This window comes from Solanum pennellii, chromosome 11 (genome assembly GCF_001406875.1).
Source record: "Solanum pennellii chromosome 11, SPENNV200".
In the NCBI taxonomy this organism is placed as follows: domain Eukaryota; kingdom Viridiplantae; phylum Streptophyta; class Magnoliopsida; order Solanales; family Solanaceae; genus Solanum; species Solanum pennellii.
Window position 1 is genome coordinate 61,932,044 of NC_028647.1, and position 13,624 is coordinate 61,945,667.

A 13,624-nucleotide genomic window follows, 5' to 3' on the forward strand; every position below is an offset into this window, starting at 1 on the left:
ACATTAGTTCACCATTAGTTCACTGTTTAACAGATGGTTATAAGAGTCGATAGCAAGCTGCTTAGATTATTGTTAGGATGACAAGTGATGTCAACCTTTTAGATGCTTCTAACTAAGTCTATAAAGCATTGATGAATGCTTCAATTTGTAGTTTGAAACTTTAGCCACAATGAATAATATCTTCTCCCTTCCTTCTGTTCACAGTTCTTCTTTGTTCAACACTGCTTAGAGAGCTTCTAAGTTCATAGTTTGAACAAGTTTCTATTAGAATTAGCCTCTCTCCCTTATTCAAGGTAGGGATAATGTTAACATGCATTCTACGCTTCTGAGGCCTCATTTATGTAATCATCTATAAGAAACGGTCTACATGTCTCATCTCAATTATGGGATCACACCGGTAGTGTGGTTGGAAAAAAAATCAATTCAGAATAATTGTAATTTGAATTTCTTAGTGTAGCTACGATGTAGAAATATTGAAGTTAAAAAAATGGCAAAATTGCAAGTGGAGTTGTAACATGCTATGATGTTCTTCAATTGATGTATAATATTTGTTTGGTAGTTTTGATTAACAAATGTATTCAGTTAGTAAATCTCAAAGCAGATTGAAAAGACCTTGGAACTATCTACAATCACATTATGAGTTCATTTTATCAAATCCAAGTAAAATTCATTCAACGTATCATTATTTATGTTCCTAAAGGACGTGGAAGAGGTTCAAAGGGCGTTTATAGTTCTAATTGACGTTAACAAGTAATAGAAGAACAAGAATCACACATTTCTTCCAGTCTTTGATCTAACACAAACTAACGCCAGCCATCTAGAGGAACCCTTCACAATAGGCTAGACCAACGAAGTCAGATAGAATATAGTAAAAGAACATCAGAGCACACACGTCTGAGTTTTATGACAGTCTAAAATTCCTCTTTGTTAAAAGCCAACAGGTTAACACAGTAATATGGTAAAATAAACAAAGATATTATGAGTAATTGTTTCACAAAATTGTAGAGATGAGAACTAGGTTTAGTGATCTTCCACATTACTATTCAATGATAACAGTTGCTACAAACTCAATACCTGAGTAATATGGTCCACATCCAGCATCTGAAATGCAGAAAGTGATTCAACCATGACTAAAAAGATGCCAACAAAAAAAGGAAGGGCGTCAACATCACAAGAATTAAAAGGACAAGCATCTCATCCAATACATGACTAAAACAAATAGATCCAACATGTATGATGCCAAAGTACAGGTCAGAATCCATCCAAGCACACGGATATAAAATCTGATTGTTAAAAATACGGGAATTCAAAACCTAAACTCCACAAGAGCTGAGCATTACAGTACATAACATCCTTAAGAATCCAGACATTTAACTAGACATCCATAAAACTATCATATCATTTCTAGATGAAATGAACATTACTATCTGTATATGATCTGATTCATTAGGAAAAATGAAACGAGAGACATGTTTCTTCACTTGGCAAGCAGAACTTGCTGAGTCTGGTTCTCTTGTTGCTGCTGATAGTTCAGTGGCCTCCTGAAGAGCATGATATGGGGCTCTGGTCGATGAATAGCATAGTGAACCCATCCTCTGCTCTGCTGAACTCCAATTGCCCTCCACTCATTCTAAGAATCAACCAAATAAGACAAATAACATAAACCACATGCAAAAGAACAAAGCCACATTCCAGATGAGATTTCTTTTAGAGCAGAAGAACAAACTAATCTAAATAGTTGGGACTAAACCATTTATTTAATCAGCACATCCAACTAAACATTTCAATTGAAGATATTCCAAAAATGAAAGCACAAAATATCACTGTTTATCATTTACTAGGCACAATTAGCACTTCTTTTGTGCACATTCAACTAATCATTTCAGTAGGAAATTTTCGGAAACAAAAGCACAAAATATCACTGATTATCACTTGCTAGGAAGTAATATCTCTTATATTAATTAGCACATTTGACTACTCATTTAAATCAAATAAATTCCAAGATGGAAGCACAAACTGTCATTGATTGTTACTTGCTAGGCACGACATCACTATCTTGATCAGCTCATTCAACTAATAATAATTTCAATCGAAGAAATTCCTAAATTGAAAGCACAAAATATCACTGATTATCATTGGCAAGGCACGATTATTACTTGTTTTGATTAGCACATTCAACTATTCATCTCAACTGAAGATATTCCAAAACTGAGAGCACAAAATATCACTGCCTACCATTTTCTTTGCACATTCAACTAATCATTTCAGTAGAAGAAATTCCAAAACATTATCACTGATTATCACTAGCTAGGCACGTTATCTCTTATCTTGATTAGCACTTTTGACTAATCATTTCAGTAGGAAGAAATTCTAAAAAGAAAGAACAAAATGTCACTGATTTATCACTTGCTAGGCACCCTATCACTTATTTTGATTAGCACATTCGATTAATCATTTCTCTCGAAGAAGTTCCAAACTGTAAGCACAAGATATGACTGATCATCATTTGCTAGGCACGTTATCACTTATTTGGATTAGCACATTTAACTAATCATTTCAATCGAAGTTCCAAAATGATAACACAAAATATCACTAATTATCATGTGCTAGGAACAATTATCACTTACTTACATGAGCACATTCCACTAACCATCTCAATAGAAGAAATTCCAGAATGAAAGCACAAAAAATATCACTGATTATCACTTCGCTAGGCACAATAATCATCGTCATCACTTAATTAGATTAGCAAATTCCATTAATCATTTCAATCAAAGAAATTCCGAAATGAAAACACTAAATATCACTGATTATCATTTGCTAAGCACGATTATAAATCAACTAATCATTTAAATCGAAGAATCTCCTAAATGAAACCACAAAACATCACTTATGTTAATCTGCTAGTTCAACGACTCCACGCAGTTCAACTAAGTGAAGAAAATGAATACATACAAAAAACCTAAGAAGTAAAACCGATCACTCACTTCAGATAGAAGACGATTCTTAGGAAGCAATTTCGCTACATCAGGAGGAAGAACAACATGCCTGCAAAATCCAAAATCCAGCAAAAACAAAAAAAAAAACGAATTAATTGAAAAAACAAACAAAAAACACTAGAAATTCAAACCGATTAAGCAAACAGAATACCTGTACTCATAGGTATCATCAAAATACTTCTCGGAATACTGGATCTGCCCCATTTTTCAGTTCAAAAACAACTGAAAACAAAAACAAATTCATCAACAACAAAAAAGCTGAATTAAACAGATCTGTAGTAACTGAGAAAGCAGATTCAGTAAAATTGATGAATTAAGCAGAAACGTTTACCTTTGTGTTGTGCGGAGACGAGAAATGGATGGAAAATGAATGGGGGAAAAGAGAGGAATATGGAGTGCTTTATTCTGAAATTTGGGCGAATTTGTTTGAATTAATAAATAAGCAAAATTATTATACCTCATTTAAAAGTTTTTAAATGATTAAAAAGGGAATAACGGCACATTTTTAAATTTTGAATTTTGAATTATTTTCCCGCTTAGTTGAAAAAGTTCTAGATGTTTCCATTACACGTGGAATTTCTAGTTTTTTTAATAATTTTTTTTTTTGCAATAGAGAAAATTAGAGTTATTTACTGATAACAATTGTTTATTTATTTAAAAACAAATTTATAATGAAAACTCACCTACTTTAGTGAATAATTATTTCCTTTATATGGTTTATGTTTTGGATTAGGTTGAGTGATGGTTTTCAGCTAATTTTATAGTCAAGAATGAACTTAAATTCAATTTAAATCATTTAATAATGATGATTTTTGAGTGATTGGTGAGGGGTGTACTCAAGCTCTAAAATATCTTATTAGTTTTAGACCAATCATCCTCCGGTTTAGCTTAATTTGACAAAGATTAACCCTTCCGAGTTTCAAAGATTGCAATTGGTCCAAGGAATTTGAGTGATGAAAAACATTATAACAAGAAGGATAGAGTTTCCCAGCCAAGGGTCTATCAGAAACAGTCTGATAACTGGATAAAGATAAAACTTATTTACATCAGTCTCTACCCATCAAAAATATAGGTGAGAGTTGTGTACACCCACGCTCCCCATAGCCATTGTTGGATGTTGCAGGGTATGTTGTTGAAGAGGAAAGTGTATTATTGATAATGATTAAAATAACAACACCCACCCTCCTCAAACTCAGTTGTGGATCTCGTGGTATGTTGTTGAAGAGGAAAGAGTGTTCATAATGATAAAAATAACAACACCCAACCCTTCTCAAACCCGTTGATGGACCTCACTGGGTATGTTGTTGTTGAGGACGAAAGAGTGTTGATAATGATCAAAATAACAACAGCCACCCTCCTCAAACCCGTTGATGGATCTCGCGGGGTTGTTGAGGAGGAAAGAGTGTTGATAATGATCAAAATAACAACACCCACCATCCCCCACACCAGTTGTTGGATCTCAGCGGGTATGTTGTTGAAGAGGGAAGAGTGCTGATAATAATGGTTAAAATAACAAATCAAATGCAATATGATAAACTAAGGCTACTTTTCAATTGCTAATGTAGCAAAAATGGAGCCATTTTACAGCAGCACTGAACATCCTCATTTTCTCATATAAGAGATAAAACAAGACAGCACGCTATAATCTAAATCCTGCTGAATTTCACAGTTTACCAACTTCCACAACTGAGATAATCCAACGTTTCGGAACCATAGCTCCTACTAACAACTGATGTAACATTCACAGGGTAACTAACATACGATGTCTAAGCTATTCCCCATATATACCCCCACCAAACTGAAACTAGAGCCGCTGTACATCCCTTGTCTTACAGAAAAATCGAAACCATTTTCCACAAAATATCTGCACAACAAATCATGCATCTTCTAAAATAAAATTGTTTTCATCAAGTTGAGAGCCCCCCCACTTGCTTCTGCAGCATGGATGTTCCAGAGAAAACCATCATCTGATAATTTTTCCGATACTGCTTCATCTGCAATGAGATGGATGCATGGGTTAACAACAAAAACTATAGAAAAGGGGTCGATGGAATGCATGCACGTACTTATGTCAATATCAAGTTACCTGTTCTTCAGGGATCTTTGTAAAGCTAAATCTATTTGTCCAGATTGCCTCTGCTTCTTCTGCGGACGGAAGTACAAGGTTTTCTACTTTCAGGGACCGCAAAAGGTTCTCTATACAAGAAAACAGAGATTGGAAGTAACCCTGTGCAGGAAAAACAAAATGTTTGGTAAACAAAATGGAAAAGAATAGGTATAGCCTCACAGGGTAAGGGTAAACTGAAATCAGACACATTGTAAGCTTAAAATTGAGTTACCTGTCCTTGACAATTAGTACTTGTAGCAACTAAAGGGAGTTCAGCCACTTCCTTCCCAAAAACACGGAAAATGCCAGCAGAAACAACCAATGAACTGCAAAGGAAAGAGAATCAGTATGGTTACCATCTTACAGAAGAATTGTATGGAACACTGGTGAAGTGGTTTCTTACTTGACCAATAATATTGCGCAGAACATCCCTCCATAGTCTTGGTCCTTGAAACTCCTTCTGAACATCGTGGATATGTAAAATAGAGTGAGGGAGGTTGTGTACCAAACAAGAGAGTATTCACAAGAACTGAGAGATCAAATGAATAGCAAAAAGCTTATTACTTACCCATAGACCATGTGTGGGATCAAATCTAGACGGCTAGTACTTGCATCAGCAATTGGGTCAAATTGTTCCTATTACACAAGGCAAAGAACAGATAATCAAATTCACATATATATACACAGTAAGCATCATTAATTAGCATGACAATTATCTACATAAAAACTGTATTAGCAGATAGGTAACAAGATTACAATACAACTGGAATTTGTTTAACTACAAATACACAAAAGCAGTGTTGTTCGGATATGATATTCTGGGATTCCAATACCCATCAGACTTTACTCATGGCATAAATGATTTATAACACTTCATTTGATTTACAATTAGGAGTTAGATAGTAGCTATTAGTGGGCGCCGGGCGGTAGCAAGTACCCAGTGCAATAGTCGGGCACATAAAATGGTCCGAACACAACCGTTATTTAAAAAATGATTGTAGTCATGATATTACTTCTTTAAAAATCACTGCCTAATCACCAAAATTGACTTCTTTTTTTTTTTTGAGAAGGGCCAAACTTGACTTAATCCATATACAAAATAAATAAAGGGGAACTCCTGAAACAGAAAAAAACTAATCATCAAGTTGGGCAATCATAGATGTGGTGGGCTGAGTTGCAAGCTAGCTGGTTAGAATTCTACACCTGAAAAAGAGAAACAGATGTAATAAAACCCAGACTAAGGGATGTAAATCCACACTGATCTAAACTATCACTTGTGACGCTCCTATTCCGACCATCAACCCCAACCCCAAGAAGGCTTCAATTGATAAAGGCAATGGGCCGACACAGTACCAAATTGTCATGAGAAACTGGTATTGGAAAATCTGAGAGCTTAAAGTATCTGCAGTTGTCAAGACGAACCTCTTACTAAGAAAGAAAGTGACCTCTACATTAGTATGACCAGAAGTGAATTAATATTAATATATAGGCATGTTAAAGCAAAGCATGGACCCTAAGAACAGGAACGGTCTCCAATTATCTCTGATTTTGAAAAGGTTAGAGATCCAAAATCAAGGAGCTTGGTTTGCTTTTTAAAGAGGTAGGAACTAACTTAAAGCACATAAAAATATAGTATTCATGTAAATGTCTGAATGCATATAGAAAAGAGAAGAGAAATGCATTGGGAAAAGATAGTTAAGCAGTCTCCAATTTCATAGAAACTGAGTTCTTAGAAATGAACAATTTGCAATTAGGCATGTTAGCAGGTCTCCTAGAGGTTAGGCTGGTTCTCTTCCGAGTCAGAAGAACAGTAGGAAATAAACTAGGAAAAGAAACTCACATGGAAAATTGAAACAGCACTAGAAAGCCAGACCCTTGTCTCTTCTGATGACATTTTACCACTTAGCAGACGCCATTTAATGTCAAGCCTGGAGTTATTCACTGAACCTTTTCCTTCATTCTTTGCCTTCAAGACTTCCAATAGAGACTCAGGAATATTCTGTTCTCCATCTGATACCACCTTTTCCAGAGCAACATGAATTCTACTGCAATCTGTGCAGCAAAACCATTTGTCTTTTGGCAATTCCTGAAGTGAGGAGGGTTTCAAAACGTTGACTAGCGATCAGGATGTGTAAATATGTGCAGGTTAAACAATCTAATTATACAACATAAAGGACATAGGAGATATACTAGAAATAGAAAAACATGCAATAGAATATGAAATTCTGCAAACCTGTAAGTCATCTATGTTGTGCTCCTTCAAACATCCAACATGATACTCCTTCTCACACTACAAAAAGCAATGGAAAACTTCTTCAATGCTCGACCTTACTGAGACCTCACAAAAGAGTAAAAAGGCCAGATATTATATTATTCAATGCTAACAAAACAATACCTGATCACAAATTATAACTGTCCGCGGGCCAAATCCTGATTTGCTGAAATCCTGATCCCTGCAACATTAGCAAAACTTATGAAACTACTGAATAGCACAGCAACAGTGGAAAATTTTCAAATTTCATAAAGTTCTAATATCTTTGACTTTGCAAATGAAGGAAAATACACAACTAAATTTTAAAAAAACTCAATATCTATCTGATGATGCAGCATCATAAAAATAAAATGGAACATATGCCAACACTTCAGTATCTGTCAAGTATGTAATATCTGGATAATAAAATGGAACACATGCCAACACTTAGTAAAAAGTTATTTTGCTAGAGAAAACATCATATGAAAGTCTACAAGTTGAATACTTTAATGTATTTTCTAGACTTGTAGACTTTCATATGATGTTTTCTCTAGCAAACTAACTTAACCACTGCTTTATATTAATCCTCATCATCACTAATATAATATATTAATACAAACTAATGTCTTAAACTACATGTAACTGTGAGTGTGCATATTGCATAATACAAGATATCTTCACTTTAACACATAAGAGATCTAAAAGGTCATTTTTAAGTGGCTATAAGAGATCACTTCCTTGATACAGGCTACCGAAAGAAACAAAAAAGAACAACCCTTGAAGAAAATGAAAATACCCAAGATGATCAGAATTAAGTAATTATTCTTTTGGACAATCAAAATGATATGTCAGTGTTCTTAAAAAGTATGGTGCAAAAAGTATGATGGAAGGTCCAAGTGTATCACTTCAAGCCTCATGTGACTTCTTCTGTCATCAATTAAAATCAAGTCGACTTAGTTGTGGAAAAAGTAGGAATAGAAATGTGACCTGCAGAGCACACAAACACTAACTTCAGTCTCTAAAGTTTCCACCATGCGAATGCATCGTCTTGTTATCTGCTCGATGGCATCAACTCCAGCAACCCTCCCAGCAGCTTTAGCATTGGCATTGTTCTCAACGAATCTTTCTTTTGCAAACATGTTTTCACAGTATTTACAATACCAGGTACCGGTGGGAATACTTGGCAAACAAACACACTCTGCAACAGAAACAAGTTTGCAATGAGAACATAATGATCACGTGAAAATTGAAGTCTAGGTTGCCTGACAAACATTCACATCCACAGTGTGATGACTCATATATAAGCATCTGTAGCATATCTTTTCTCAAAACCAATTCAGTATCAAATTGTCTTAGGAAGTTAGGATAATGCATCACTGAATCAATCAACATGGTGCATTATCCTAACTTCCTAAGACAGTTTGATACTGAATTGTTATAAGCAAACACAGATAGACAGTAGATAAAAGAATTCAACAATGTAAAACACATTTACCGGTATGGAAAGCTCTTGGACAATTGTCACAGCACAGGAGGTCCCCTCCATCAGCACATATAGAGCAGAGATCATCATTTTCCTCAGCTGAGGACCTTCGTTCTTTTGAAAGTTTAATAGACAACTCATGCAGAGATACCCCGTTGGAAGTATATATGTACAAATAACTGTCAAAGTAACACAAAGGATTAACGCAAACTAAAACTTTCAGTCAAAGAAGTTGCACTAACACCATTCGTGCATTTGAAGAACATTAATTACTGGACAATTTGTGTAAGGGATCAGGGACATATCCAAGTCATTTTCCTGTTTTACCCCCTTTTCTGATTGACTTGTGGTTTTCACATTCCTTTTCTGGATGGGTTGTGTATATGACATTAACGGATGGCGTTACTGTCATATACACAACCCATCCAGAAAAGGAATGTGAAAACCACAAGTCAATCAGAGAAGGAGGTAAAACAGGGAAAATGACTTGGATATGTCCCTGATCCCTTACACAAATTATCCAAGAATAAACCACAAAAGAAACAGACACTCACGGCTTCCGACGTGAAGCGCAACCTGCATGAGCCTCAAACTGTGAAGGGCTAACCTGTATGTAAACAAGGACATTAGCATATGACGGCTGATTTTAATACTTACGAAAGCAGGAACTACATACCTCAGTATTGCAACAGTAGCAAAAAATTCCATGACCTTTCTTATAACCCTCCAGCAATTTCTGCCAGGAGACAGCAAGCAAATTAATATACAAATTACAAAGAATGTATATAAGAAATCTAGTGAACAATTCTTCGATAAGTAATTAATTTTTATTCCACCAAAGGAGCACCAAGCGAATGCTATGAATGTACAGATCTAGTGAACAAACTTCTAGCATGTTTGCAACAACACATGTGATGAGCAATTAAGAACTCAACAATCTAATATTGGTTTGAATGATAACCTGTTACAACACAAAAGTAGAGCAATTCAAAATGTAACTATGTAATTGAGTTGAATATATACCTGTCCACGGACATAATATGCTAATGCAGTTCCATCAGGAAGTGCATCCTCCTCGAACACAAGTTTGTGCATGCGCAGATCCCTGTAGAGACAGAAGAGCAAGAATGAAGTCAAAAAGAAACACCACGAACCAATATAAGTACAAAAAGAATTAATAAAAAGCTTAGATGACAGAACAATGGCAAAAAAAAATCATCAAAGGAGAAAACACAAAAACTTTAACAAGCAAAAAGGCTTACTTTCTAGTTAACTTTCCGTGAGCTTTACTTTGAGTTCCACTGCCAGAGGGCATTCGATCGGTCAACTTTGTAGCAGGCGCAGATGATGTAGACCTGAAACAAATGTGGGAAATAACATATTGACACAAAAAGGTGAGGAATCATAACACAATTCAAGATATTCAAAGTAAAATGCGAGGCAAATGTTTTAATTATTTAAAACATGGAAAGAACATAATGGTAGTATACCATATAGCCCTTGTATAAGGCCAGTTTTTTTGGCCTTGTTAATAAATGAACTACATTTACAAAATCAAAAAAATATTAAGAACAAAAAGGTTATGTTCCAACATTCCATGGTAGAGAAGATAAAATAAGACTGAAGTAGAATATATGACAAAACAATTTCAATAATTTTACTTTTGGGGGATAAGAATTAATTATATGACAATACCATTTCAATTATATTACTTTTGGGGGGATAAGAATGTGTATCCATTTATTTCATATCATTTTCTTTTTGTGGGTGAAGCAAAACTGTCTTACTGTTGTAGGATTTACACTGCTCCCCTTGTTAATTGCTATGTTTTTTTTCTTATTCTTTATACTTGAATTTGCTAAACTTGAACAGAGGTCTCTCGGAAACAGTCTCTCTACCTATACGGCCGCAAACCACACTTATGGAATTCCACTGGGACAACAGAAATAGATCTACATATCTCAGTGATCTAGCTGAAGGCTAAAGCTAGCGCCATAAGGTGGACTTCAGCCCGAGATTTGTCATCCCTACTTCTTCTTCCATTATTAAGGGAATACTAATGATCCCTCGTGCATTTTGCGATGCATTTGAACAAAGAAGAACCATAGATATTTTGATGGGTTATCAACTCCTATTTCTATATAACAAAAGAGACATATAGCTTTGAGGATAGAAATAGGAGTTGATAAAAGGAAAACACTTAGATATTTATACCTGCTACTAGCTTCACCACTTGGAACAGGGGGAGATTGGAACTCCTGTGCAGTCATACATGCTGAAGCATTTATTTTAGCGTCTGCACTCCCGATGGCATTTTTTATTACCATCTCTACTTCATCAGAAGAAGCATCTTTACACATACTCAATACATCCCTCAGACTTTTTCCATTCTCCAAATAGATGTATTCTGGTGGACGTTTGTTGGCACTATTGGCATGCAGCTCAAATTGATTTGGTGTAACAACCTGTACCGAGCAAGGAAATATATCATATAAGGGATATTCAGATAATCTACAGAAGAAAATCCAAAAAAGTTACACTTACAGATGTCCCATGACAGTTATCACAGAAGCACAATATTCCTGAGCCTCTAATCTCTCCGCGAAGTCCTTTAGCAGGACGCCCTCTCCCCTAAATTACAATTATTTGGTTAATATCCAAACAGAATTGCCGAAACGGAAACTCAATAAATGTCTCTTTAAAAAACTTACCTTTGTAGTGCCACGAATGTAGCGAACAGATAAACCCTCCAGCAAACCTGTTTCAAGAAGATCTCTCAACTTTGTGGGAATTTTAGTCAGTGCAACTTTCTTGGACATCTTCAACTCTAACCTTGCAGGTGTAGACATGGTACCTACAGAATCTGTTTCATGGACACCCACAATCTTAATTCTATCGCACTGAGATACCACTGTGTCCTCTTCTGTTTTCAGAGCAGACCTAGTAAACCGCCTCATAGGTGTCTGTAATTGCTCATCGTTAGCATCACCCTGAGCAGTAACAGCTAATTCAGGAGCAATTTCAGGCCTTGCTTCAACAGTGCAATCATTAGCCTTCACTGTTTTAGCCATTTCAATCTTTGCATTAGCATCACCCTGAGCAGTAACAGCTAATTCAGGAGCAATTTCAGGCCTTGCTTCAACAGTGCAATCATTAGCCTTCACTGTTTTAGCCATTTCAGTCATTGCATCACCTCGACAAGTTTGCACATTTTTACCATCAGCCTGAGCAGTAACAGCTGCTTCAGGAACAATTTCAGGCATTGCTCCAACAATGAAATCACTGGCCTTCCCTGTTGTAGGCATTTCACTCTGAGTATCATCCCCACGTTTTTGATCATCTTTACCATCACCCTGAGCAGTAACAGCTAATTCAGGAACAATTTCAGCCATCTCTTCATCAAAATCATCATTGGTTTTTGCTGATTCGCCCTTTTCAGTCGTAGCATCATTTCCACAATTCTGCAAGCAAGCATTCCCTTCTTCTCCAGACCCAACAACTCCTTCATCCATCTTAGCTTTCTTCTCATCATCACTAGTGCAATCCACCACACCGCTCTTCGGCTCCTCCTCTTCACTCAAAATAATCACATTTTCATCCCTAGTTACAATTCCATCTCTCTCCAGTTCCTCACCAACAACCTTAGAATTCGACAAATCTTCACTCAACAAAACCACAGTGTCATCTTTTTTCACAACCCGATCACTCTCCAATTCCTCAACAACCTTCGAATTCGACAAATCTCCACTCAACAAAACCACATTTTCATCCAATTTCTGAACTCCATCACTCTCCAGTTCTTCACCAACAACCTTCGAATTCGACAAATCTTCACTCAACAAAGCCACATTGTCATCTTTTTTCACAACTCCATCACTCTCTAATTCCTTTCCAACAACCTTCAAATTCGACAAATCTTCACTATCAACCACATCTTTCACCTCCCTTTTCCTCTTTTTCACATAAACCTTATCATTGCTAACGTTACCAGGACTATTCTGACTCGATTGTGGTGTCCTTGTAACCCTCTTCTGACCAACATCAATGTCCCAATCAGCTTGAGCCTTCATCATCATAGCAAACTCCCGTTTCATACCAGTCCTAATGGACGAAACAACAATCTCCCCATTCTCTGAACCGTTTGCCATTACAAAAAGAACAATTCAAACACACATCAATCAATAGATGCCACAAAAATTAACAACAAAGGCCCAGCAGATTCAAAAAAACTACAAAAAAACTAAAATCTCATTCTTCTGATGATTCTCAATCAATTAACAGATCCAATCAACCACCAAACACAAGCAGATTCACAAAAAAAAAGAAAAAAAAACTAAAATCCCCTTCTCATGATGATGATGATGATTCTCAACCATACACAAACCTGGAAAATCCTAAAACATGTATAATGGCTGCCATTTAGGGTTTGATTTTTTGTTCGGAAAAATTTTTGGGAGAGAAAAATAAAATTGGGGGAAGATGAACCATTAGGGTTTTTTCCGGTGAATTGATGAAAGTGATATGATTAGCCCCAATTTAGTCTAAACAGGCGTTACAAAAAGTAGCAAGTAATTTTATGAGGAGGTCCTCACCTTTTTCTCTAGTATGGTTTGATCCTCCACCATTCGATCGATCGGACGGCCGACTAGTAGCCCTCGGAGAGTGCTTCGTCGTGCTAGGTCACTGACATATCTTTTTTTTCTTTATTTTAACCCAAGAATGGATTGAATCGAAATGATTTTCCTGTTGAAACTCTTTATTTTAATTTCTGATTGCACGAAATC

General features: G+C 36.0%; 2 protein-coding genes across 4 annotated transcripts; both read right to left on the bottom strand.

The window, feature by feature from the left end:
- Window positions 1-1,177: 1,177 nt before the first annotated feature.
- On the bottom strand, window positions 1,178-3,471 carry LOC107002935 (cyclin-dependent kinases regulatory subunit 1). Its single transcript, XM_015201146.2, has 4 exons — window positions 3,331-3,471; window positions 3,151-3,221; window positions 2,988-3,048; window positions 1,178-1,630 (listed from the first exon to the last, which is right to left on the bottom strand). The coding sequence occupies exons 2-4, from the start codon at window positions 3,201-3,203 to the stop codon at window positions 1,478-1,480; spliced, it is 267 nt and encodes an 88-aa protein (XP_015056632.1). The 5' UTR covers window positions 3,204-3,221; window positions 3,331-3,471; the 3' UTR covers window positions 1,178-1,477.
- Window positions 3,472-4,528: 1,057 nt separating this feature from the next.
- Window positions 4,529-13,392, bottom strand: LOC107004678. Of its 3 annotated transcripts, none has more exons than XM_015202977.2 (18): window positions 12,017-13,392; window positions 11,552-11,911; window positions 11,385-11,471; window positions 11,055-11,305; window positions 10,103-10,195; window positions 9,864-9,945; window positions 9,517-9,576; window positions 9,395-9,447; window positions 8,853-9,019; window positions 8,345-8,555; window positions 7,502-7,559; window positions 7,340-7,396; window positions 6,947-7,192; window positions 5,675-5,742; window positions 5,510-5,566; window positions 5,339-5,432; window positions 5,086-5,226; window positions 4,529-4,993 (listed from the first exon to the last, which is right to left on the bottom strand). In XM_015202977.2, the coding sequence occupies exons 1-18, from the start codon at window positions 12,986-12,988 to the stop codon at window positions 4,907-4,909; spliced, it is 3,144 nt and encodes a 1,047-aa protein (XP_015058463.1). In that variant the 5' UTR covers window positions 12,989-13,392; the 3' UTR covers window positions 4,529-4,906. The 3 variants fall into 3 exon arrangements, with proteins under 3 accessions (XP_015058463.1, XP_015058464.1, XP_015058462.1); XM_015202978.2 differs by having other exon boundaries at window positions 11,552-11,829; window positions 11,935-13,392; XM_015202976.2 differs by having other exon boundaries at window positions 11,552-13,392.
- Between the last annotated feature and the right edge of the window lie 232 nt (window positions 13,393-13,624).

Excerpts from the sequence above, each read along its gene's own strand:
- LOC107002935 (XM_015201146.2), bottom strand. The coding sequence starts at position 3,203 with ATGGGGCAGATCCAGTATTCCGAGAAGTATTTTGATGATACCTATGAG. Across the intron at positions 3,049-3,150 it reads GATGATACCTATGAGTACAG|GCATGTTGTTCTTCCTCCTG; the intron begins GTATTCTGTTTG and ends TGGATTTTGCAG. Across the intron at positions 1,631-2,987 it reads AGAATCGTCTTCTATCTGAA|AATGAGTGGAGGGCAATTGG; the intron begins GTGAGTGATCGG and ends GTTGATTCTTAG.
- LOC107004678 (XM_015202976.2), bottom strand. The coding sequence starts at position 12,988 with ATGGCAAACGGTTCAGAGAATGGGGAGATTGTTGTTTCGTCCATTAGG. Across the intron at positions 9,577-9,863 it reads CATATTATGTCCGTGGACAG|AAATTGCTGGAGGGTTATAA; the intron begins GTATATATTCAA and ends GTCTCCTGGCAG. Across the intron at positions 9,020-9,394 it reads TGCGCTTCACGTCGGAAGCC|TTATTTGTACATATATACTT; the intron begins GTGAGTGTCTGT and ends TTACTTTGACAG.